This window comes from Strix uralensis, chromosome 4 (genome assembly GCF_047716275.1).
Source record: "Strix uralensis isolate ZFMK-TIS-50842 chromosome 4, bStrUra1, whole genome shotgun sequence".
Taxonomy (NCBI): Eukaryota; Metazoa; Chordata; class Aves; order Strigiformes; family Strigidae; genus Strix; species Strix uralensis.
In genome coordinates this window covers 105,059,171-105,086,208 of record NC_133975.1, presented here as the reverse complement: position 1 = coordinate 105,086,208, position 27,038 = coordinate 105,059,171, and the positions used below count along the sequence as shown (strand labels likewise).

The 27,038-nt window shown below is 35.5% G+C and overlaps 1 protein-coding gene across 15 annotated transcripts in view; it reads left to right on the top strand.

Annotated features, from left to right (window-relative positions):
• RALGAPA1 (Ral GTPase activating protein catalytic subunit alpha 1) overlaps window positions 1-27,038 on the top strand; it is a 135,814-nt gene that overhangs the window by 20,609 nt on the left and 88,167 nt on the right. For 12 of the 15 annotated variants that reach the window (XM_074868314.1, XM_074868313.1, XM_074868302.1 and 9 more), the window contains exons 8-17: window positions 961-1,099; window positions 6,367-6,575; window positions 6,934-7,173; window positions 9,398-9,589; window positions 10,080-10,217; window positions 12,400-12,548; window positions 13,841-13,970; window positions 14,723-14,960; window positions 17,225-17,386; window positions 22,656-22,796. In XM_074868314.1, the coding sequence (XP_074724415.1) occupies window positions 961-1,099; window positions 6,367-6,575; window positions 6,934-7,173; window positions 9,398-9,589; window positions 10,080-10,217; window positions 12,400-12,548; window positions 13,841-13,970; window positions 14,723-14,960; window positions 17,225-17,386; window positions 22,656-22,796 (1,738 nt within the window). The remainder of the gene's footprint in view (window positions 1-960; window positions 1,100-6,366; window positions 6,576-6,933; window positions 7,174-9,397; window positions 9,590-10,079; window positions 10,218-12,399; window positions 12,549-13,840; window positions 13,971-14,722; window positions 14,961-17,224; window positions 17,387-22,655; window positions 22,797-27,038) is intronic. The other 3 variants (XM_074868316.1, XM_074868315.1, XM_074868304.1) reach the window with 1 other exon arrangement.

Below are 27,038 nucleotides of genomic sequence, written 5' to 3'. Positions count from 1 at the left end.
TAAATGCTAGAATCTTTTGCTGAAGTCTCTTTAGAGGTACTGATAATTTCAAGCTGAATAGTTGCTTCTTAGATACTAAGTTCTGCTAAAGAACTTAGTATCACTGATTTCTACATATTAGTCACCCATTCTAATGAATTATATTGGGCATATATATATATATGTATATTGCATTCTAAAGCCCATTGCACTGAAAATAGATCATAATAGAACTGTGGACTTTGAGTAAGGAATAGAGGAGGGGAGAAAAAAGAAAAAGAAGAGGGGGGCTGTTTTTTTATTTTTTTTGTGGTAGACTTTGGCAGATTACCCAGCTCTGCAGGCAGATGGATTCTTGAGGACAAAGATGGAAACTGCAAGCTGGGTTTATTATTAAGAACTTATGCTTTTCAGTAGGAAGACATTTCATAATGGGAAAGGCTTAGCACTCATGATCTGTGAAAGTAGATTTGTGTAATTCAACTTTAAAGTTGTATCTTCTGCTGCTTGTGGTTGACAGATTGATTTGTTTCATATTGCCAACTGCACAAATGAATCCAAGTACCTATTATAATGAATATATGGACACTTTTTAGTCGAAATGTGTTAAAAGAAATTGTCAAACAAATTGTTTATAGTAGCATGGGTAATTGTCCTTTTCTCATAAAACATTTTGAAATATAAAAGCAGTTTTATTAAAAACAATCAACTTGGGTTTACTCCCTGACTTGCCAAGATGACCATAAAGCAGATGTATTTCTATTGGTTTCTGTATTTGATGTGCTCAAGTTCACTTTGAAGCAACGTTTTGGAAGAGAACAGTCTTTGTTTCATTATTTCCTAGCTAGTTTCTGTTTCATCTTTCTAAAAGTGTTTATTAAAATGCATATGATCTTGTTCCAGAGAAATAACTTAGAAGACATTTTATCAGCCATCTTTCTTGTCTAGATGTTTACTTTATTCAACTTCTTTTTTTTTAAGGTTAAGAGTTTAGAGTGGAAGAACAAGGAAAACCAGGAAAAGGGATTTTCATTTTTATTCTCAAATTTTAAGAAATACTACTTACCTTCTATTTTCCCAAACATCTGTAAGGAGACCAGCTTGTATAACCCTATACTTGGTAAGTGTTAACACAGGTGATAAAATCATTACATTTTCTCTAATAGAGAGTAGAGCAAAGCAGTTTTTTGCTTGAGTCGTGTTGTCCATAAAGAACATTCTCCAAAAGTATTGTGAAAGGACTTGTTATCGTTCCTGTTCATGGTTTTCAATTCTCTGTTTGTGGAGGCACCTGACCTTTCATTATAGTCAATCTTGCTATATTAACCTGATTCTTGTTCTTCAATGAAAGAAATGTTCTTGTAAAACAGTTCTTCAGTGTGATCTCTGTTGTTGATTTAAGTTGTGCTCTGAAAAGAAACTACTGCTGCTGAGATAAAAGGAGTTAGTGTGCTGTTCTCTGGGAGATGTTGGTTTTATCTGTACAGAATCATAGTGTTTGGATCTTATGATGCTTGCTCATAGTTAAGAGAGGGTTATGTTTTTCTGTCAACTATTTTGTCAAGAGCTTGCAGTAGGAAGAGGAAGCTAGGGTTTAACAGTCTTTGAAGCTGATGGTGCTAGAATGTATCTTTCCCTGTAGAGAGCGGAATTTTAGTTGTTTGCTAAGCAAACCTAACTAGAGTTTTGCTCAGAGGCTTTTAGCCCATTCTAAACTAGAATGTTGTTTGCAAATCTTGATTTTGCTAGCTGAGGTTTGTGTGCACCCATTCATATGTTGTTTGTAAGCCAACAGAGTTCAAGACTCTTGTTTGCAAAGCAGTACCATGTACACAGGCTTTAAGCTGCCATTTCATTACTTGAATAATATGGACACATCACTGCTGCTCTTACCTGTTGATGCAGCTTCTCACAAGGATTAGCAGTGATCTTCAGACACAATTTCATATTCTAAAAATCAAGCTGTCAGAGAAGTTTGTTGAAAAGGTCGTAGTTTCTGCTAGTCCGTGTACATGTATTTGGATTGTGGCTTTCTTCAGAGGTGGATGTTTCAAAACCATATTCTCCTGGGAAAGAAACAGTGGACCGTTTCATCTAGGGGAGAAGAAAGTATAAATCCAGCCATAAGCAACAGTAGAACAGGAGTTGTCTGAAGATATTGAAGAGGCTCAGTGATAAAATAGCTACAAGAGGGATGGTAAGCAGTGCTGAGAAAGCAAACCTGCTGCTTGACACCCCTGAACAAGAAATGTGGAAACTACATTTTCTATGAAGATCTTGATTGAGTCTTCTATAGAAGTGTTACTTTAGTCCTCTATTTTTCTGTGAACCCTACAAGAAACTTCCAAGACCTTAGTAAAGAAGAGGACAGTGGGGAACAAGAAGAAAAAATGGGCACAGGTCTCTGCAACAATGACAGGGATTTTGGGAAGAATACAGTAATGAAAGCAACAGAAACATTGGTAAGTAGAATAGTCTTTTCTCCTCTGAGAAGTTCTTCTCTGGCATGCATCTTCCTACCCTATTTGTAAACAATCCTGTGCCTGTTCTGAATAAAATTGTCAGCATTTAGGCAGAAAACAAGGCAAATATGGGCACTGACCCTGCTACTAAAAACAGTTCTTATGCTACTGGTGTAATGTTTAATTTAGGAGAAGTCATGAGGTACAAATCAAAGCAGTAGTTTTAGTAAGCAAGTATTGATACAGGGATTTACTGGAGATACTATGTTGGACTAAGATGTTTTTTCTTTTTTCTTTCTTTCTGTTAAGGCAGATTTTCAGATAAGTATATTAATTACAGTAACAAGCACCGAGCGTTCCAGTTACAAGAAGCTAGTATTGTGCCTCCTCCAAATTCTGGCTTGAGTATTGCAGGTTTAGAAGAGCAATACAGGCTTAGAAGAGCCCATGAGATTATTGGGGTTTTTTTTGTTTTGAATGTCTTTTAACATCTGGTTAGATTCTGTAAGATAGTCTTTAGAACTGTTTAGTAAGAACTATGGGTATGGCAGTAAGAATCCAGGGGCGTTTGTTTCTTTCATCATAATAATGTGCTTTTCTGTGCTGTTTCCAAGCCATTTAGCTGGGCTCCTTCATTTACAGGGAAACAAAGTGGGTTGTCTTACAGGTCTCTGCAGCTCTTCATTTCTTCTGAACCCTTTATTGCCTTAAAAAGTAAGCTACAAGTGTCTGCTATTTCAACTGTGTTTTTGCTAGCCTTTTCATTTTCTACCCTGTTCACGTCTTCCACCACCTACAGCTTCCTGCCCTTTTTGGCACCAGCTCACATCAAGTTCCCAGAGGGGAAAGGACAGGGAGTGGGGAAAGCCCAAAACAAAACAGAAAGGAAAAATGGAAAGTTGTGGGAATGGAATATTTCCTCTTGTGCTATTTGAGTCAATCTAAGCTTCTGTTTTGCTTTGGTTTCACATCAGTGTCCTCATCTGGAGCCTTGACACCCTGCTTCTAAGATGGACAGAAATGTGAAAGAAGAAGAAATGACTGAAGGAGGACACGTTTGAGAAGCAGCTGCAGCATTTAATACAGTTGGGAGTGAATAGAGAGGATGTTCTGAGGGGATATCATGAAACTGCAGAAAGAGACAGTGTGCTGCAAAGACACGTTTACTGCATGTCTACTGGGTGTCTTGTCCTTTTGAGAATACTGCTAGTATTGCAGCCTTCATGCCCTGCTGAATGCGAATAGATACCAGAGAGAACTGATTTTTTTTCTCTTTAAATACTGTGCCTACCAGGCATTGGTTTCCTTTTTTTTCCACTTATTGTGCTGTTAAACATGCTTCTGTTTAAGATATATTAATTTTTAATTTCTTTTTTTACTAACCTGCTGCTTTCCACAGAATGAAAACAATGTACTGGGTTTTATTTGTAGTAAATAAAATATTTTTAAGCTTTTTAAAAAGTATTCTGTGCATTTGTTACTTAGGTGGATTGTATGCAAGAGTCATGTATTTTTTTTCCTCTAAAAATAATGCTTCCATTAAAAATAGCTGATGTAACTTCAAAGTCTGTTCTGGAAACATTCCTCAGCTTAGCAGCATCATGATGAGTTTATCACTACTTTTGTATGTGGTGGTTGAAATGACACTGAAATATACCAGCTTGGATATCCTCAGTGCTGGTGCTGGATGTTGTGTATTTGTAACATTAACAAGGAAACATTTGCAGCAATCTGGCAGGTAGGCTGTATTCATTTCAAGTGTCTGAAAGTATATATGACCTAGATAGTAGCTGATTATTTCTTTGCTGCTATCAGGATGTGTTCCTCCTGGATTATGATACACCATAACTTCTGCCAGGTTATGGTATCCCTTAAAACAGCTCTTGACCTTGCATTAGGAAGATATAGTCAGGGAACAACTTCATATTCTTCAGCACGACTACTCTGCATATTCTTTGACTCTCACCATTAGTATCTTTGGACTGCCTTCTGGCCTGTAAAACCATGGAATGTATCTCTTGCTCATGTACCTCAAGCTATAGAGGAGGTGAGACAGTGCTGAAATACCATCTCTGTCCAATCTGTCACTCTCCATATCTGGATAGAACCATCATTTTCTATGCCTCCTCCTCTTTGTTTTTTTGTTGGGTTTTTTTGGTTGTTTCTTTGTGTGCTCTCACCAGATGAAAACCATGATACTGAAACACCAGCAGCAGGCTGTGCTCTGACAGCGCATGTCATAATCAGTCCTCAAATTTTCATCTGCTTTTTGTATTGGAGCAGATCTTACACTTGCCCTTCTAGAACTACAAATAGAGTTAACACACCCCTCCCAGAGAAATGTCATTTGCACCTGCAAGATTTGTAGCTGCTTCAGGTTGGTGATTGGTATTGCGGAACTGTTCTACACCCTGTTCTGGGTTATGAAACCCAGAAATGACATTTGGCATTGTTGAGTTGGCTGATACATGGCTGGAGTTGAACTGAGCTGTTGATATTTGTCCCTACAGAAATATGTATTATGCACAACTGAAAAAACTGTCTGTGTGTCCCTGCACACCTCAGCTCCCCAGTCTTTGTAATGTTTTTACCGCACATATCAATTCCATCCCTGTGGAGTTATTAAGGACTGTCACTTTTTTCTGAAGCAGGTTCAGGAATACTGATGACGCTGTCAGCATCTTTGTCACTAGCACAGTAGCAAACCAGAAGAGCTAAACAGTTCTGAACCATCATTTAGAACATGGGCTGGAGAAAATGGAATTGTAGGTTATAGACCCCAAATAACCCCAGTTCCTGCCAGTTGGTGTGCCTCTGGGCATCATTCATTACAGTCCCTGCAAGCTAGTACAGAAGCTATTGCTACAGAATGATCTTTCAGCTAAGTCATAGGAAGGTGCATGTTCCCTCACTCTGGCAGCAAAGTCCAGCAAAATTAGCTAGTGCAGGTGTGGCATTAGATGAAGCTGCAAAACTGATGTGGCTTTGGAACAGGATTTCTCTCTGTTCTATTCATCTTTCTCCTATTGCAGGGCCAGAAGAGGCTGTGTTTATTGCAGCTGCTGTTACAGTACAGTTTGGAATTCAAGCTCGTCCATTGTAGCCATGATTAGATGTTGGGATCTGTATCAGTAGAGAACTGATAACCCTTATCATTAATTATATTGCTTTATTGTGGATTGCTGCAGACCAACATAGAGATCTTTCTAGGCATGCATTAGGAAGTGTGGTGATCCCTTGCATCTGAACTGCATCTGCTTTTCACAGTGGGTTTGGTAGTAGGATAAGTGACATACAGGACACTTAAAAGGCTGTAAAGTGGTATGAATTACATAAATTGTTGCTTAGTAACTTAACTATATACTTCTAAACAATTCTTTAATATTAAGAAATTTGACAATATCTTAATTCTGTATGAAAATAGTTTTCTTGTATAGACCATATTCTAGTTAACAGGTTTTTTACTACTTCAACTCCTTTGTAGTTTTCAATGAAAATGTGTAGTAGTAAGTTTATTGAAGTTTATCGTTAAATATTGAGTATAGCATGTAGCTTAAAAAAACCTGAAAACAATGAAATGTGTTTACTTGTTTAGAAAAAAAATGCAAGCAAGGACGTAAGGCTATAGAAATCTCTTTCAGATAAAAAACTAAAGGTTTTGCATAGCAGAAACAAGTTGCTGTCTGGACCAACAATATTGTCTTTGTCCAGAAGAAACTTACAGCCTTTTGACATCTTGTAGTGTGGTCTTGAAATTTTCTTTATTGCATCCATTTAGGCACATCTTGGGGTGAGTTGTGCAACAGTGAATATGAAACAGCAACACCTCTGAAGGTTTACGTGTATTGGTTATGGTTTTAGGATTTCTTTCTTATACAGAGCTTTCTCTCTGCACGTATTTTTAAGATGTTGTGTTTCCATACAGATATACCACAAATGAGACCAAAGCCACATTATGTAATGGTTAAGAAAGATGCTGAAACCAATGAGGCAATATATTGCACAAAGGAACCTTTTATTAAGGCTCGTGTTATTGTCATTCGATGGTTGGTGTCTTTCTGGCTTGAGCCAAAACCACATACAGGACCTCATATTCCTGGGATGGAAGGTGAAAATGTGCCAAAGAATATTCAGGTAAAACCAAATGTACAAAAAAGTATTTGTTTTCATGTTTTTGTCTTAACTGTTATGTCAGCAGTGTGCACTCCTCTCATAATTATAACTAATGAAGAATTAAAGGAATTTCTAAACAAATTTTCTGCTTATGAATTCACTTTAGAAGGACTTCCTATGCTTTTTTTTTTTCAAATTCTGCTATTTTGTTTTTAATCAAATAAACATAAGAAGCCTTGAAATCCAGTGAAATCTATCCTTGATTATTTTTTTCCTGAATTCTTTGTACTGCTTTAAATTATACTGTTGTATAACTTAAATTGTACTGTTCAGTTGTATTAAAAATGAGCTATGGAATATTCTTGAATTTTCATTTCAGAGAGCAGCTGCTAGCATGGCTTCAAGGGAGGACAGCAAAAATGACAGTACTGATAAGCAGGATAGAAATGCAGAGCCAGAACAATCTCATTCTAATACAAGTACTCTAACAGAGAGAGAACCAAGTTCCTCAAGCCTCTGCAGTATTGATGAAGAGCATTTAACCGATATTGAAATTGTCCGGAAAGTCTTTTCTTCTAAAAGAAGCAATGTTAATTTTCTAACTGAGATTTTTCGACAGGTAAAGAACCCTCTTTACAATGCAAGAATCTTGATTATTTTATTGTAAATTATCAATATGTCATGTTTTTCTTTCAAGAGCGTTTGCTAAGCAGAAAATTATATAAATGTGATTCTTTTCAGTCATCTTGCCTTTAAGGTTTAAGAATTGAAAAGTTAGAATCCTGAAATATTTTCTGTGTAGAATAGCCCTGGTTCCTGATTTTTCTAATGTTATTCCTTTAATATAATCAGTTCAACAACATTTAACTTGGACTTTACAGTTCCCCATAGACAGGAACATTTGATCTTTTTGTACATCAACCCCATAGCTGTTAGAGCTCACACCCAAGTGTATTAAAATAAGCCTTCTGTGGGAGTCTACAGCTGTTAAAGAGCTGTTTTAGGAGCTCTTACAGAGTGTCCTTACCTTGATGTTCATCAAAGGAGTGGGACCGATATCTATAGAAAGTAACAGCTTCTGCTTCTGACTTTACTGCAACCAGAAATGTTAGCTGAGCATACTCAAAATAGTGTTTCTCAACTGGAAACTATTAAATTTAAACTGAGAACATATGCCAGAATATGGAGTCTTTATTTATAATGTGAAAATACATAACTGAGTTCAATGTGGGAGAATAGAACAAGGTAGTCTTTCTTTATACCCTGTGCTATAGATCAAAAGATGAAGAGATTTTTTCTGAATAATAGTAAAGAAACATATACTAAGTTTCAATTGAAATGCATGACACTAGTTGCTTTAAACAGCAGAAAACTAAACGTTTTAAAACTCCAGTGTATCTGGATGAAATGGATATTTTTGAGTGGGTCAGATGAATGTCAGAAGCTTATCTACATCCAATGTGTTGAAGAGCTTGGACACATTACTGAAGGAGATAACAGAGTTACCTGAATCCAGCAGTCGCTCAAGGGTTTAGAGTCCCAGACATTGAATGTAGAATCTAAATTATTGATGGTTTGTTTAGAAGCTGCCCCCTCCAGTGAAAGGGACAGAAAAGCAGTTTTCTTCATTCTTTTCACAAGGCATTCTGTGAGTGATGTAGATTGTTTGGATTTCATATGTAGTTACAAGATCTCATTTAAGTCATTATTTAGCCAGATGTTTTCAGTGTAAGTTCATTTCTAATATGCCAGATGTTTGTAATGTTTCTAAAACGGTGGGGCTAGGTTATTCCAGCCAGGAGGAGGTTTCAGTTATACTGTATTGTGGGAAGATTGTCTGTAGAAAAAAAGTTCTGTGCATTTTAGGCTCCAGGGTACAAAACATGTATATTGGCTTGCAGAAGACTGTTAGATTTAATGAGTGATAGTGTGTGACTGTTGAACTTGTCAGCTGAATTCTGTAATACACAGCAAAATTCTTTTTAGTGTGATACTGGTATGAAATGTTTATTTCTAGAGAGGACATACCGCTTGTGTCAAGTGGGTACTCCTTAAAAACATGGGCAATGACTTTTCAACATTCACACCATTGACTCCATAAAGCTATGTGTTAGTGTAGTTTATCTGATTATTTTTTTTTTAAATACAATTAGGGCATCATGGTCTTTGGTAAATGTATTTATAGTTAGTTAAAACCTGACTAAAGTTAAAAGTTTCTGATCTATGACTAGTTGTTACCAGCACACAGATACAGAAAACCTCCTGAAGAGGGCACTGATCAGCCATCACACTGACTCAAATACACGTTTTTTTTAAACGGTAATTCTGAAGTCTTTTTAGGGAGTCATTTGTTTTAAGGATACTGTTCTGTAAAATCTTACTTAGCTAAAAATAAGATACACGGCTACCAGTAATGTGTGTCACTTGAATTTTTCTTAGTCATTTAGAACTGTTTTAACTCCACTCTTCCAAATCCTCTGAATGTAATAGAAACTTATGCTCGCTTGTTTTGCATACCGTTGACGAGTGTTTGGGTCTTAATTTCAGCAGGCTAGGTGTTGAGTACATATGCCTGTATGGATTCTCATATCTCTCTCTTTGGCAATGAAGTTTTCAAAGTACTTTCTTGACAGGTTTTCTTCTTAAAACATTTTTTTCATGTTTTCAGTTTACAGTTGAAGAAAGTGAGCAAACATTTCAGTTTAGGAGTAATTTATTTGTTAAGATCCTACAGTGGCTGTGGTTTTTCCCCCCCTTATCTCTTAGAACCTGTACAATATAGAGCCCAATTTGATTTCAAGTACTGTAACTGGTTTTTTGTTTGTTTCTTTTTCTACTCACAGGCATTTCTGTTGCCGATATGTGAAGCAGCTGCCATGAGGAAAGTGGTAAAGGTGTATCAGGAATGGATTCAGCAAGAAGACAAGCCTTTATTTATGAAAGAACCTGAGGAAATAATGCAGTGCACAACTGTAGACTGTGATGAAAATGTTGTTGACCACAATTCATCAGAGAAAGCAAAAGAAAGAGAAGAGGTAAAATATTGTTGGTTAATATTTCCGCATTGTTTTGACATGCTCGTAGGCAGAGAAGTGGCCTCCTCGACATATTATATGTGGTTTAATTTGATGTCAGAGCATCTGTTGGGGAAACGCAGTGGTAATTAAACAGTGCATGAATGGTTTACCAATTTGATCCATTATCTGTAGATTTTTAATGTGGTTAGTTCAATTTAAAATTTCATATAGTTTTATGAACTATTCTCAAGATATGGATTGTACAACCATCAGTTGTGTAAAAATTATATAGAAATAAAAGGATGAGGAAAACGGTAGTTATTTCATCCAGATACTTTAAAATAATTGCTACAAAAATCTTAAAATATAGTTGTGTCTTTAAGATGCATCTTAAACATCTGTTTATCATTGTTTATTATTTAATATCTATTATATCCTTTTCCCGTTAATATAAAACCAAAATTCCTGTCTACAAATCTATGGGATTTTAAGAAAAAGTATTTTTCAGGAAAAAGGGATGAACCCTAGTCATGTTAGAAATTCAAACTGGGCAAGAAATGGCTGTTATGAAGACACTTTGCATAAAATGTCCGAAATTGATACTGAAGAGCAAAATGTACGAGCTGGAGTGCAGTCAGTATTGCAGGTATGAAATAAACTTGATATCTAATTCTCATCCTAGTAGTAAAGCTCTTGTTATCAGTATATAAAGAGTGGTATGTAATGCAAATATAATGCAAATCTCCTGTAAGGGAATCTCATGCTCCTTCAAAGCATATCTGAATTCTAAAAGTTATTTTAGATCTAAAAAGTATGATGATAAATAGAAAAATGACAGTGGTTCACTATATCTTTATTGACTTTAAGTAGGACAATGTATACACAAGTGTTGGATAACACAGTAAAAAAATCTTTTAATTTTGCATCAGGACATGCCTTCTGCTCTACATCGTATCACCAAAAAAAATAATTCTCATTTGAGTGCCACATCTTCAAATTATTCTAATTAAGTGTTTAATGAGAATACTTAGAAGCTTTTTTCTTTTAAGTTGTTAGTCACCATACACAAAACATCTGATTCTGCAGTTTTGCTAATCTGAATAATAAGGTGTACAGGGATATTTTCTCATCTTTATCTGAATTACAGATTGGATGAGTGTGTGAAAAATTTGATCAGACACCACAACTCTCTACTTCAGTGATATCCTTAAGGAATGGGAATGTTGCAGAAGTTCCCTAACAGAAGTTTTCTAACTGCTTCTAGGAAATATGGCAGGGTAGAAATTGTGTTAATTTTAAATGTTCATCAAAATGCTTCACTGAAGTTGAGGATATAGAAAATCAAGCATGTATAACTTGAGGGTCCTTGAAATGCTCTTAAGGTCATACAAAATGTGTACATTTTATGTATAATATGTGTGTGCACATACATACTTATAGGTGTGTGTATATGACTCTAGCCTCCATAATATTTTTATCCAGAAGAAAACTGATTCTGAACAAAATAAAATAGACATGTGCATTTGCCACTCCACAGTGTGCACTTTTACCATGAGTGACCATGCTAATTAGAACTCATTATTTTTACCACAGCTTGAATGATTTCCTGAATAGGTTTTTCTATTGTGCTGTACACTGTTATATATAGAAATAAACTTTGTAGCTGAAATCACTTTTAAGTTCAAATATGTTACAATAATTTAAGCTTCATAATCCTTGCATACAATGACTTTTGAATATGAAGTGTTTCTGAGAGAAGAAACAGTGAAGTATCTTTATCTGTTTGCAATGTATCACAAAGGTTTACACATCTGAGAAGGTCTGGGAGATTCTTTTAGACAAAGATTCATTTGACCAACAAATATCTTTTTTTAGCCTGAAACAGAGTCAAGGCATTGTTCTATCCCAGTACCATGTCTGAATTTGAGAGGTGTCCCAACCTGGAACCACATTTGACTTTTTCTGTGAAACAAGAATCCAAGACTTCTGTCTTGAGTTTTCTTCACATTTAATTTTTGCATAGACTTATTTCTAGGCACTTAGAGTAGAGTAGGCTCATTAGTTGAGGCAAGTGAATGTAAAGCTGCATATTAATAGTATTTGATTATTAAAATCCAAAGCTCTCAGCGGAGGGAAATTACAACCACAGAACCAATGATTTCCTGTGCATGTGGATTAAGAAAGACAAATGAAAAATAATTGGAAATCTAAAGCTCATTGTGATTCAAATACTTCCTAAACTTACATAAAAATATAACAATACTTAGTAGTAGCTCCTGTAACTCCTACTTTGTTGTCACCATTTTCATTCTGAAAGCCCTAATTCACTGTCCACTGAAGTCAACCACTTTCCTACTTCCGGTAAGCCTTACTGATCACAGTGGGATGAATGCTTTAGTTTCCCAGAACATAATACAGGCTGTGTCATGCTGAAGCACTCAGTGTATACCGGGTCTGTTTCAATTAGTTTAGCTTATGTTATACTAGCCAGCTGCTGGCTTATAGGTGGAGCTTCTGTGCAGTGGACTACTTTACTGGGACATTTTTGTCCATCATGTTAAAATAATTGTATTGAGTAGTTTGTTGTACCATCTGTCTATGCGAGCAAAAATATACAAATGTATTTTTTAGAAAAAAGTGGGAAAGAAAATCAGTCTTATTGTTGCTTTATCATCACATCAAGATAACATATTTAAATTTATACTTCTGAGTGCATATGAAGCCTTTTCTGTTAATCATAGATTTTCTCTTCCTGGTTGCTATCAACTGAATTGCTGAAAACATCAAAGTGCTTCAAGCTCATAACATACACTCTTTTCTACTTACAGGTTTTTATAATAAATTCTTCAAATATATTCTTTCTTGAACCTGCAAATGAAATTAAAGCTCTGCTGGATGAACACACTGATATGTGTAAACGTATTCTTAATATCTACCGTCACATGGTAGTCCAAGTGACTATGGACAAGAAGACATGGTAAAATGCTAATGCTTTTGTCTTAGATTATTAGTTCACAACATAAATGAGAACATTTACTTTTTCAAAAACACAGTTTTTTACAAACACAGTAGAGTGGTGTTGACTATGGGAACCAGTTTCTCTAAATCAGTAAAGATATGGACTTTAACATCACAGACAACTTACCACAGGGGAAGAGGTTATCTGCTCTGTTAAAGCCAGTAGTAAGCACCTAGTTAGTTTGCAGTTTATCCCTCAGTGAAAAAAGAAGTAAGCTAGGATACACAGACTATTGTTAAGAAGCTACTAATGACTTTTTTTCCAAGGCATTTTGCTCATGTGTCAAAGTGCTAAAATATGAAAACATATATGAAGCTTCACAGCCTTATTCAAAAATAAACAAAAAATCCTCAGATAAGCATGGATAACTATTATAATCAGATGTGGGTTGCTCTTGATCTGTAATTGTGTACAGGAGTCCGTGTACTGTTTTAACTGTTTTGTTCCTTTCCAGTGCTTAACGTGCCTAGCAGGTACAAGGGACCCCACTTTCAAATGAATTTCTGTTATTTCCCCCTCTCCTTTAAATAACTGTCTCTAATGACATAGTATATTGCCACCATTCTCCACTGCAAGGAAGCACTAGTAACGGGAGTTCAAATGGCTGATTGCCATTTGAAATCATGGCTGATTGCCATGACTTGACTTGCATTCAAGCTGTCACTAGTATTTCCTGAACTCTGGGTAAGTAGAGCTGGCATTACATGTCATGTGAAGGTTGTCTGCTCTTGTGAGGAAATAGTTCAAGGCTAGCCACTGGGAAACTTGGGAGTAGTAATAGAAAACAGATTCCACTAGATTAGTATTTTCTTCCACAGTTTCACATCACTGTAAAGAAGTGACTATAGTCTGTGATGGCAAAGATTATGCCACACAAAATAATTGATGAAGTATGTTAATGATAATGTAACATTCCAAAACTTGTCATTCATACAAAAAGAAAAACATAAAAGCTCGGATTGGAAATCTAATTAAAACTTTGCCTCTAATTTCAGGCCATTGAAGGTGATAGCACTTGAATGACGTGACAGAAAATGTTAGAGAGTGACAGGGATTCATTCCTCACTCTCAAGTGTGAAAAGAAGATTGGAGTAATTTCTTTTCAAGAACCAAGTTAGGCTGTTTGTAATCACAGTGTCCTGTCTGGAATGTGTTTGAGCAAATAAAGCTTGGTTATTCTCTTTAAAAGTATCCTGGTATATACAGAAGTATAACAAAACGGTAACTCTAAGTTTAATATTGTTTTGCAGGGAACAGATGCTACTTGTGCTGCTCAGGGTTACTGAATCTGTGCTGAAAATACCACCCCAAACTTTCTTGCAATATCAAGGAAGAAAAAACTCCACTTTAGCTGGAAGACTTGCAGGACCTCTTTTCCAGGCAATTAAACATAAATTCACTTTAATTAATTCCGCTAATTTTGACCAAGAGATTAGATGCAATAACCACTGTTGGCTGGTTTGTCATCTTAAATCATTGATCATGTTACCCAGATAACGTGAATGGTGTGGGTTAAAAGACTGGCTACATTTGTTACTTTCTGTCCTATATTTAATGACACCATGACAATGGTTTTTGGGGTACTGTGAAATTAAAAAACTGCTGTCCTTTAGTTGAGTTGAGGTGCAGTTTTAGCCTGCTTCCATTGCAAAATTAGCTCAAGCTGGCACAAAATCTGTGTCATCCATGCCTAAGCAACTGATTTTTTTATTCCTTACAGTAAGCTGTAGCAGATCCTTTCAAAGTTTATAGTTAGAGAATGCTGTTGTGGTGGCTTCTCTGTAAATAGGATCTGTAAAGTCTCTAGATTCTTTAATAGGAAAAAAAAGAATACACAAGATGCAAATGTGATGTGAACTAATTGAGAACAGTATTACAAAACTCTGGCAAAACTTGTAAGATACTGAAAGATCTTTCAAGAGTCAAATGAGTTGTTCCTGTATCTAAGTCAGAAGTCCATGTTAACATAACACTTGATAATTCATGAAAAGTCTGTGTGTTCTGGTGAGGAAAAGAATGTCAGCAACTACACAGAAATTTTTGTGTCAGTTAGAAGCTTCCTTTTAAGCAGTAACATTTGAATGTTGTCATCTTATGTTCAGAATGCAACTTTTCTCACTTTATTCTTTTAGACTCTTATAGTAGCTTGGATCAAAGCAAATCTAAATGTGTACATCTCTCGAGAACTTTGGGATGACTTGCTGTCTGTAATGTCATCGCTGACATATTGGGAAGAGCTGGCCACTGAGTGGTCACTGACAATGGAGACACTAACTAAAGTATTAGCTAGAAACTTGTATAGCCTGGACCTCAGTGACCTGCCGCTGGATAAATTAAGTGAGCAGAAGCAGAAAAAACACAAAGGAAAAGGTAAGACAACGCTGTACACACATCATTTGAATTTGAGCTGGGATAATAAGATGGCAGGCACAGCATAATTTTGGTGTAGCCTAATTAGGCATTTCTATCACCTGAAATAACCAAGTTTCTTTAAGATAAGGCTGCTTTTCAGAACCACCACAAAATCCTCATGTTAAGATTCAGTCCCACAAATAGGCACATATGGAATGTAGTTCTTAAAGGTGTGTTGAATTTAACCTAATATGTTACACTGTAGTGGGTTACACTTTTCTTCTTTTATCAAAGCAATTAAATTAGTTGAGTCCCAGTCATAACTTCTTGAAAGTAACAAAGATTACATATCTGCTAAAAATTAGCTAGCTAGCAAGTGGCTGTTGCAAGAACAATTGGAATATTGATTTTGAAATCCAATGAATGTTGTTTAAAGATGAAATGTAAGATGAACGTAGTTTTTTTTGGGTACTAATTCATCACTAAGCCATGGTGAAGACAGGTTTTGTTGAAGTGACCTTGTTGGACTTTTTAAGGGAAAGGATACTTTTAATCATCCGTGTGAATGGCATCAGTTTTTAAACTGATTTGAAAACAATGCAGGAAATACTTTGTAGAACATAATATGGGGAGAGGAGGTGGCTACTTGCTTATAATGGTACAATTCTGGAATCCGTAAGGGACAGGAAGTCTGTCCTTCTGGATAGAGGGGGCTGGATTGAGAGTTGCAAGACCTGGATTCTCTTTCCAGATCAGAGACGTGACTTTCTGCATGTGACCATGAGCAATCACTTCTGTCTTTGTTTCCACTTCTGTAAAACATGGGTAACAATACTGTTCTCCTTTAAAAAGTGCTTTGAGATCTCATAGTGAGAGGCAGGGTTATATTTAGGGTGAGTAATGAAGATGGAAGAAAAGTGTATTTTTAATCTACATGTTAATCTCTCAGTGTCTGGTTGATGTGGTTCTCCACTCAAACCCGAGGGAAGGTACTTCCTACCAATATCCAAGTGTTTGTCAGTGCGAACTAATTTATGTGGATTCCTTCTCTTAAGGAAGATGTTCCTGTAGGCTGTTTTTGATAAAAACATTTCACGTGCTTCCAAATTTCTCATCTTGGGCAGAGGCATTATTCACACTTTTGTTTTGTTCTGGTGTGTGACAGCTGGACAAAAATACATTTCTCTGTGGTTGACCCTGAGGGGTTGTTGCAGACCATGCCTTCTGGTTTTCCTATACTATATAGCTTTCTTCTTTTTCTTATGTAGGATAAGAATGTGTGTAGTTATTTGAACATAGGTTTAAAAAACATTTTAAATCATCTATATCACCCATACAGAGCCACAAGAGAAGAGTTTATGTTAGCCTTCAGTAATAGAGTTCCAGAGAAAGCCTCCATTGTTAAATGTGAGTTACAGAGTTAAATCCAACTTTGGAAGTAATAAATATTATACAATTTATGCCAAATTTCTTTGGCCCTGTTCATTTGCTAATAATAATGAACATGTGATACTAGGGCTTACTTTCCAAGAAGATGCCCTTTTAATTATTGTAATTGTTTATCAAGTATAATTTTGGATTATGAGTTCAATGTGGATAAGGAAATACATTGCAAATATTCTTTAGTTCACTTGTTTTACATACAGTTGGTTTTGATAGCTCCTCATATGAGTTTTATTTACTTCAATATAAATGTCAAATCTGGATTTGTTCCATCTTTTCTCAGTCTTAGTATAGTATTTTTATAGTACAGAATTTCCAAAGAGCCTTGTTCTTTGAGCCCATCATCCCATTTTTTTGCTTTTTCATTTTGTGTTACAGTATTTTATCATCTTTATTTCATGCTCCTCAAATGTTATGAAATTATTTGGAAAAAACCTACAATATTAATGGTCTGTAATTTATGATTTTGTGTGTAATGCATAACACAAAAATAGGAACAGCAAAGGAAAAATTTCTATCGTTACAGATTTTATCAGGCTACAACCTTTATAAACCCAGTTTTCTTGTGGTTTTGCACTTGATTGGTCAGAACAGAAAACCGCAATAGTTTAATAGCGCCAATGCTTCTGAAAAAGTTTGAGTATTCCTCAGTGTTAATGCTAACTGAGTGGTTTTATACGTTCAAAAACCAGTAATGAGCTCTGTAGCTTTTGCGATCATGCTTGCTTTGATAACATAATTTATTCTATCCAACTTTAAAACTCTTTGAAGGAACACAACTACAAATATCTGGTGATACCAGAGTAGAAGTGAATAGATCTGCAATTCTATTTTTTCAGGAGTTGGGCATGAATTCCCAAAATCTTCCGTTGATAAGTCCTTTTCTAGAGGCTGGAGCCGTGATCAGCCTGGACAAGCACCAATGAGACAACGCAGTGCTACAACCACTGGCTCTCCAGGAACAGAAAAGGCAAGAAGCATAGTACGGCAGAAAACAGTTGGTATGTATCTGTAAAAGCTGATATAAGTGACATTTGAGAAAGGGCAAGGAATTAATAACTGACTTTTGTAGCAACGTGGATAACTTCTTTCCACAAAGTATATGATCTATAATAGTTAAATGTGTGAATTATGCAGCCTTACATGCTTTGAGTGCAGCTGAATAGCTTGTGGTTACTAGAATTACAGTTACTGTAAATGAAATAGTGCAGTTGATGTATTAATTCTTAATTAGTTTGATCACATGTTTAAGCTGGATTGGAAAAACAATACTGTTGTATGTATATGAAAGAGAAAAAAGCTGGAATGGCTTGGGCAATGGTGTGGATAGGTGGGTAATAGAAGGCTTTTTAAGTGCGTGTTTTCATGAACTGTGCACAAAATAAGTTGAGTATTTTCCAACTGTGCAAACTGAGAGAAATATATATATGTCTGCATAGTTTATAAAATGTGTTGTCTTTTACTATACCCTGAATCTTGCATTTTTGAAAGATACGCACAGGTGTGTGCAATTCTCCATTTCTGAAGTCATCTATTTCTCAACTTCATTACTTGCAGATGCTCTTTCCTGCATTAGAAATGAGTGATGCTAAACTGCTTTAGGTGGATTGCTCAAAAGAAGACTCATACGTTCGTATGATTTGCGTAGAATATCTTAATGTGAACTGGTTCTACAAATTTCTTTTAGTCCATTGTCTCATCTTGGTGATCTTAGTGCTATCCCTTATGTGAAGGAAAGTTAAGCTGATTTTACTTTTTTATTTAAATGAAGAACCTTTTAAGAAGTATCTCTTGCTGTTTTACTATCTCTGTAGTAGTAGTAACTTTGGTCATTCTGTATTGTTGCTTCACTGATACTTCTTGGATGCAGGTACATTCTGACACAGTTTTAGAAACTTGGGATGCATACTGGCAGTTGAACATATAATTACGGTAGCTTTTCAGAAATTAGTATTTTTTTTCTTTTTCCAAAAATATTTGCAATTCTTTTTTTTAAGCCACAGAGGTTATTTAGCCAAAGTTTTTATTTGAATACCCTTCAGAATTCTCCATTTAAAAATTTTTTTTCTCGTAAGGCTTTTGTTGGTGTGGGAGAGTGAATTGTTCTGTAAGCAATGTAGACACGAGAGAAAATGAAGTCACAGGAACTGTCTTTTTCATGCATTCAATTGCTACACAGCTTTTCCTGCATCTCACGCTGACAGCACCTAGTTTGACTAAAGTTTTCCTTATGGATCACAGATACTTTAAATGTAATTTCTGCTTCTCTGTAGATAGTCTGTGATGAACTGTTGTGGTGTTTTGTTTTAAATCTTAATTGTTTTAACAAGGTAAAGCTCATGTTAAAATTTCTCCTTCCCAAATTGTTAATATTTCAGATATTCTGTCAGAAGGTTATGTTGTTTGGTCAATTTATTAATGATTTTGTTTTGCTGCTATTTGAAAGATGGCTATTTATATGATGTTAGCCCTAAAATGACTGAAATTTATCCTAATCAAGCTATATATTGACCTGGTTAGCAGCAAACTAATCTGATTTTAGTTTCATTGTACTTTAGCTTCCATGGTTTTGTTCCTTTCCTCCAATTATCTTACATATTTGATATTAATAAGCTGAGTTTGTATTACTGTAACCAGTTAAAATTTCAGCTCTATTCATATTGTAGACTACCATTTGTGGACAAGCATCACAGGGTTAGTAGGATGATTTTAAAAGATGAAAAGCCCAAAAAGAGTTGCCAGAGCCAGAATCCCAAACTCTTCAGTTTTTTTAAATGTTAATGAAGAATATATTACAAAAGCATATGTCCTAACTGTCTGCAAACAGTTGCTTGTTACTGTCTCTTGGGTCTGCTAAGACAGCTGCTTGGAAGCTTCTTAATCTGTGACAGTAAACACAGGGTCACATAATAAAAAGAACTGGTTTATAGTCACAATAAGTAAAATTTTCTATAGAACATTTTGCTGGTCAGATCTCCTCCTTCAATTTAACATTAGCTCCACAAGCTAAGTCTGGAATTGAGTCAGACCTCAGATATGTTGCATGATATCTGATATGTAGTATATTTCCTCTGATTGTGAGCAATATACTCTTTATATCTGAGTAGGGGGGATGTGCATGTTGAATATTTTATGGTAAGAAAAAGCTGGAGTTTCTTTTTCACCTGTTTTATGTTGTACACATTTTGTGTACATCTGTGCACCTCTATTTTTTGAACCATCCTCATGCCAGCACACATTTATTGCTGCACTGAATTTTTTTGTGTGTGTAACTCAAATAAAAATCATAGCTTTTCTGATATGCAGTGTGTACATTTTTAGCCTGAACTTATGTAAAGTAATTTTTGGAAAAGGGCCTTTAAACATGATATGCATATGGGTTGAAAAATCTTCTATAGGGCTAGATACAGAATTTGTGGCTTAGGCAGCAGATTCTAGTCCTAAAAAATATTGGATCAGAAAGAATTTACTATATCTATTGTTCTGCTTTTGTCTATAGACAACAGTGGAAGGTTATAAACTGTCAAATATCTAGTCCACGTTCTGGTATTAAGTCTGCCTCAACTACTTAATTGACTGTGACACATCTCAGTGAATTATTATTTTAAATAAGATCACATTTTCCTTTTACAGCATCTCAAAGTTAATTTTGCTTTCAATAATAATACACTGTAATTTTTCCTTCAGAATTTTCTGTTACCTTCCAAATTTTAATTGGGTTGTTCTGCCCCCCCTTGCTAGTATCAGTGTAATATGGTGGAAAAGATCCAGTCAAATTACAAGGGATACTTTATGTTAAGATTTATAAATAAGACAGTATCTAATCTCAGAAGCTTGGTTTATTTAGAATCATAGAATCATTTAGGTTGGAAAATACCCTTAAGATTTACTATGTAGCTTGTTATTTTTTCTCTTTCCTACATTCAATTTAAGATGCACAGTGGTGAATGTAACACATCTAACTATCACTGTATCCTGAATTTTATTATTGTCTCTCTTAAACAAAGAGATGTTAAAGCCTTACACATAATTGCCTTTTTTAAAAAAAACAGTTTCCGTCTTTGAAGTGCTAAGGCTTGGACAACAGGCCGAAGTCAGAGTTAACCTATAGATGAATCCTGTATGTTTTATAAATGATAACCATTGTGCTAGTAGGTATTGTACTAAGTTATAACAACCCACTTATGCTGATGTAGAAAGTGCTAAAGTGTTGAAATACTGAAGCCTGAACCACAGGCCCTGAGCCAAAGCTGCTAACTTAGCATGTAGTCATTAACAAAAATGTAAACTCACTAGTGAAAGATGCAGCTTAGACAGAATATAATCAGTAGTGAGGATGAAATGTCATGAGAATGTGTATCCAACTTCCCTTGTTTAGCTTTGTTCAAGGCTGAGAACCCAAGTATTTGACCTTGTTAGAAACTCCCTTGGTTTCCCTCCCCACCCCGAGCCCTGGCCAGGCTTTGGGTGGAATCCAACAGGAGAATGAAACCAGATATTTTCTGCTCAAAACAAAGGTGCCAGTTATTCTGGCTTGCTGATTTTTGGTATATAAGGCTGGACCCTCTTGCCGCGACTTTGGAAGCCTCACCTACGGGTAGACACATCGCGTAGGACTTCCCACTTGCAGGGAAAGGCTCTCCAAATCCTCGCTGCAACCGGGGCTGCCCAGCGCCTGCGGGTCTGGATGTTGGTAACGTATGCAAGTGGTGAGGTGTCTTTCTTAATCACTATTCTCCCCATTGTGTAGTAATGATTAGGTGCATTACCCCGTATTTTCCTATTTGTTGCTTTAGGTGCATTATTCTGCATTTTCTTACTGCATGTTTTCTGTAATATGCTGTTACATTATTTAGTTATCACCAGTACAATATGCCTACTCTTTTCACTCTGGTGTCTGAGTTTAATTGGTATCCTTAATCAGCAAAACAGTCTTACAAACTGTTTAACAGAGAATGGCTTCAGTCTTAAAACATCTGTCTTTCTGAATTGTTTTTTCAAACTGATGTTAAGACTTCACTTAAGTCGTGCTGCATTTGTCAAATGTGTTTTCTGCTCTATGTACATTGACCTACCCAAGTTATCTGCATGTTGCTGTTATGGACAATTCTTTAACCTGATTTAGAAGTGTGATGTGCTCAACTTTCACTGCACTCCATTCATGTACTTCTGATTCCCGTACAGATCAGGAGCACTAAGATTCTAAGTCTATATTCCATATTGTTTTGAAAATATATGTGGAAAAGTTAAAAGACTGATTAAATATTGTACTGACAATACTTACGTAAGATGTACTGAAGTTTCCTTAAAAGACATTTATCGGCAACTATTTTATCAAATTTGCAAAAGTTTGAAAGGGAAGCTGCTTGAAACAATGAATATTGCTTTTTGAAGAACTTCAAATGTATTTTGAGACTGAACGCAGTATTGCTTCTTGCTATGTCTTACCCTGGCAAAGGAGAACAAATGTCACAAAGAATCATTTTAAATCTGTTAGAAAAGCTGCAGATACAACCTTGATCCTGATGCCACAATTCTTATGTAAGTTTTCCATTCTGTAGGACTGTTGGCTGGATGTGAAACATGAAAAGGTGAATTAGGATCAGTTTAGCAAGATTTATCCAGTATCGATTAAAAGCCAGATCCTATGCATAAGAAACAATATAATGCTTTCTGTTGTCAAACCATTTCACTTCAGTCACTTAATTTTTAATGTGGAACTATAACAAGTTGTATTACAAATTTCTCCACACAGAACTGGTCATTTTCTGCTTATGCTTTTGAATCTCTTTTGGAGAATCATGAATTCAAGAGTGTGGGTATGTGTAAAACTCAAAGATGCTTTTTCAGGAGTAAACCAAAGGAAACTAGAAAAATGCAAATGTAGTGTAAGTTGCTTTTTCTGTTAAAATTTCAAGTTCTGAGTGCTTGTCGAGTGACTTTAACTTTGATTTTTCAACCCCTGATGCAATGGGAAAAAAGTGTTAATTAGTTTCTTGATTTTGAATGCAAAATCTCTGTAATCGTCATAATAAAGGCATTGTTGCTGCTTTACATAAAAGTTAAAAACTCAAAATGTCTTATGTGTCCACTGATTTTTTTTCTTTCTTACAGCTCTGCCAATATCTGCCGTGCTGAAATGTTTTAATTTTTGAATTTTCTTCCTTTTTATCTTTGTTTTCTCTGTTGCTGCTTTTTCTGTGACACAAGCCTTTCATTATAGTCACTCTTCTTTTTTCCTTCCCCACTTCTTTCTTTTCCTTTTTAAAGCCATGAGAAGCCGATCCATTGGTGAATGTGCTCTGCCATCGGCCTATATACGCAGTGCTAAAAGTGCTCCTGTTCTGATCCATACTTCCAAACCCTTCTTGCCTGATATTGTTCTCACTCCCCTTTCTGATGAGCTTTCAGGTAGTGCCACCTCTGCTAATTTCTGCACCCCCTTTATCACTTTTTTAAACCTTCTGCTTTCAAATTCTGCTAAATCATTAAATTTTTCAAAGTAAAAATACTTGGGGGATGGGGGGAGAGGGGAAGAGATTAAGAATGAATATTTTGAGTTATCTAAAATACCATGCTATTTTGCAATTCATTCTGGAACTGTTAGAAGTTAGTGCTGTGCCAATGTTTACTATCATAACATGAAAATTAGAGAAATCTCTTGCTTTTTCAATTTATCGGTAAGCAGTAAGATAGCATCTGTCTACCAGAGAGTACAACTACTCTAAAGTTTTTATTTGTGATGAGTGAGGGAAGGAAAGGAAGAACATAATTTTACTTCAATTTGCATCTTGCTACATAAATTTCTGAATTCAGTATCATTAAATGCTGTTTGGGCAACCATGATAATGATATATTTTAGCTCCCATGAAAAAAGACTCTCTGAAGTATATGGTATCATATAATACACTTTACAGTAAGCCTGTTTTTCATTAATGTATAAAAACATTTTAAAAATCTGTACAGTTTGGAATTTTGAAGTGCCTTGTTTTGGTGGTGGTTTCCAAATGATCCATTTTTTACAGAGTTGTAGTTTTCCTCAACGTTTGGTCCAGCAGGGTGGTTGGATAGGAGTTTGACAGTAGCTTTCTTTGGATAATTTTCTTTGAACAAGTAGATTCAATAATTAGAATTAGCACAGATTTTTAAAAATGCATGCATGAAAGTTTACAGATAATTTTTTTTTTTCCTGTACTCTAGCTATTACATAGGTGTAAATTAGTAGTGTGTTAAGGCTGACAATCGTATTATGCCTTTGTCTCAATGAGTGAAAAAAAGAGAAGGCATAGTGGGAAGACTATATATAGTCAAAACTGTGTACAAATATAAGGACTTAATGGCAGTAATTTTTTAATGGAAGATACGTTCTTTTTTTAACTTTTCTGACCCTTCTGCCTGTCTTTGTTACGAGAGAAGTACCAAGAACTGTATTTTCATAATTATACTTTGTTTTGTGTCCAAAATTAAGTCGTCTTGTTGTGAAACAGAAACTTGGTGCCTTAGTATTCAATCTGAAAACATACAGAATCAGGAAAGTTCAATGAACCCACCATAGTGATGCCAGACTTTCACAATGAAAAATTATAAAGTATTTGAATGCAAATCTTCACAACACAAATAATAATAAAATACAAATTATATGTAATAAAATAACATATGAATGCAAAAGATATCTCTTCTGAGATATAAATTATTAGAACTTAGAAGATAGGGCTTTTTATAGGAAAAATACATGAACAACCTATTAGAAATAGATCTTACCTGGCCATAACATTGTTGGAAATAGTCAATTCTTCATGAAGATCTTAAGAGCACCTGCAGAAGGGAATGAGCTTTCACAGTGAACTATTATTTTGTCATATAGTCATTTATACTTAATTATCCTGCTTAAAGAAGGCAAAAGTGCTTTTGCAGTCAGTTTTACCATCCATGTTTCTGAAAAGTCTCGGCTTGCATCTTTCCTCTAATGTGTCCCAAACCTGATGGCTGTCTTGCTATTATCCTTTCTGTTGATATCCCATACAAAAACTGCATGACTATCGTAATTCTTAAAAGTGAAATAATTTTACAGACCTTTGCACTTCTAGCATAGAAAATGTCCTAGGCGCTTCTTGGTTTTGGTGTCTTCTCAAACAGATAGGTGTTGAAACAGCTTCATGATGTGCCCAAGAATCTTGAACATTGCCAGAAAACTAAAAAGCTCTAGTGAAGAAAGCAAGCTGTTAGAGTGTTGATAGGGAAGTAGCAGAGTAAAGGAGAAGCTATCCACTGGATCAGGGTGCACTTTGTTCTTTTAATTTTCTGCACTTTTTATTGCTCTGTCTCTCTTTTTTATTTTTTTTTTTTTAACATGGAGTGTTATAGTTTTCCTTGCCTTTTCCTCTTACAGTAAATACATTCTTTTCTGGAAGCCTTCTGTGTCCAGATGTACAACATGTAATTTGGGAAGTAATCAAATTGTTTCTGTCATAAGCATGCGTTAGGTAATGAATGATTTTTAGCTAGCTGTGACAGCCCTTCCTCTTATTTCATGATTATATGAATATCCCTGTTACGCAGACTGACTTTCGGATTCAACACAACTCGAAGGAGAGGCTATTTCAAATGATGCCAAAAGAATAGGATGCCCTAATCTTAGGTTTTCTGAAGTAGTATTCAGCTTCTTTTTAGCTGTGAAACTCCTCGTTGAAAGATTGACTCACTGAACGCTGGTGAATTTTGACAGGTAGTCCAAAAGAAAGCATTTATGCCAAAACCTTTATCTATACAGTACAGTATATTAATTTTCAAGAGTAAGGCAGAACACCCCACTATAATTTGTTATTTATTGAGACATAATGCTTCTGCTTGAAGATCAGTAGGTTAATAAAATTTATTGTAAAAGCTCAATATTGACATCTAGTCATCTAGCATCATAGAGAATGCTTTCCTAAGATTGTAATTCCTTCATGTAGTTTCTTAGTTATGCTGTATTTCCATGTGCAGAATATTTGAAACTTTTCAAATAGGATCCAGAAAGTGGAAGTGAAGATTTATACTTTAAGATTTAACTAAACAGTAAAGTGATTTGATATAGTGCAATTGTTGCAAATCTGCAATATTTTTAAAAAGAACTTTTCTTTTAACCTGTTAGAATCATAGGAAATCCCGTTTTATATATTCACAGGATAACTAGAAAAATAACCATTAATTCCTGGAACTGTTGAGGTACAAGACCACTTGTGAAAAAAAGTGTCAGTGAGATGTAGGCAAGATTCCTTGAAGCAGTGGGCCACAATGGCAGACTAATGAATTGCAGGCGACAGATTTTTCCATATCCACTGGGACTAAAAGAATCAAAGGAAGTATTAACATGAAAGGGAGACATATATTATGCCTTTACAACCTTGCTCCCTAATCAGTAAGTAATCATTAAGATGAAATATAAAGAAATCATAATTGTAATTTCAATATGGCTGTAATTATTCTTTAATCCCAGAAACTCACAGAATGATTGTATTCTTATAAAAGAATTGAAATGAAAGCTGAGAAGCAAAACATTGTATTTTTCTCCACTTTCTGAACTAACTTTCCATGATAAAATAGAATCGTGTCCCAACATTATATGGGAATCTTCTACTTGCGCTTGTGGCCTTGACAGAATGTGTCTCTCCATGAGTTTGTATTTTAGCCTATCTATCTCCCACTTGATGCTGAAAAATTACCTTTTCTTTCTGCCTTCTAGCAGAAAAAGGAGAGGTAAGGTTGATTTAAGGGAAGTTGTGATTGAGTGAGATTTCTAGAACTACCAGTTTCAATCTCTTCCTCGCTGTAATGTATTAGGAACCAGGACAGCGTTTTTCCTAAGTACATGCAGTGTGTCAGATACACAGCCTTCTGGCGTACAATTGCAATGTAGTTAGTGAAAACTCCTTAGGAATTGATGGTGTCCCAGTTTGACTGTATACCTGTGTGCAAGGGGGAGCCCTGGTTGTGAAGGAGCTGTTCATTTGGTTTTTTAAACATTGTCTGTATTTTCAGCGCTGATATTGCAATAACAGTATATTTTTAATTTCCTTAATTTATTCCTCTGTTCTACAAAAAAGAAATCTCTATTGGCACAAGCACTACACATTTGTTTGAAAATGTTTGTGTACTTGTATGTGCTAATCATGTGTACGTGAGCACCTAAAATTAATACTGGATCAACACTGAAATAAATCTAGCTGAATTTATTTCAATTTGTGGAGCTGCTTGGCGTGCATTTGGAGTTCCCCATCCAGTAATTTTAACATCCTAGAAAATCATAATCGCTGCATGCATGCACAGTATGCAATCCTCAGGCTGCTGCTTTAGATAAGCTTGAGTTTATGAAAGACATGAAAGATGCACACTGATGGCTCAAGATGAGATCAGTGTATCATAGTTACATATATTAATCTCATATATAACATTATCATACATATTTTTGACTGAATCCTATGGTCCTTTCTTTGCAGCTGTAAGAAATAGCATTGAGTATATAAACATAACTTGTGTTAATCTCTGCCTAATAGAGTTTGAAATAACGGTTACAACTAGAGAGAGACACCATTCATTTCAGAGGGTATTCATTCATATAGTTAGTAATAAGTGAACAAGACCAGTCATGAGAAATTTGTTGCTTATCAAAGC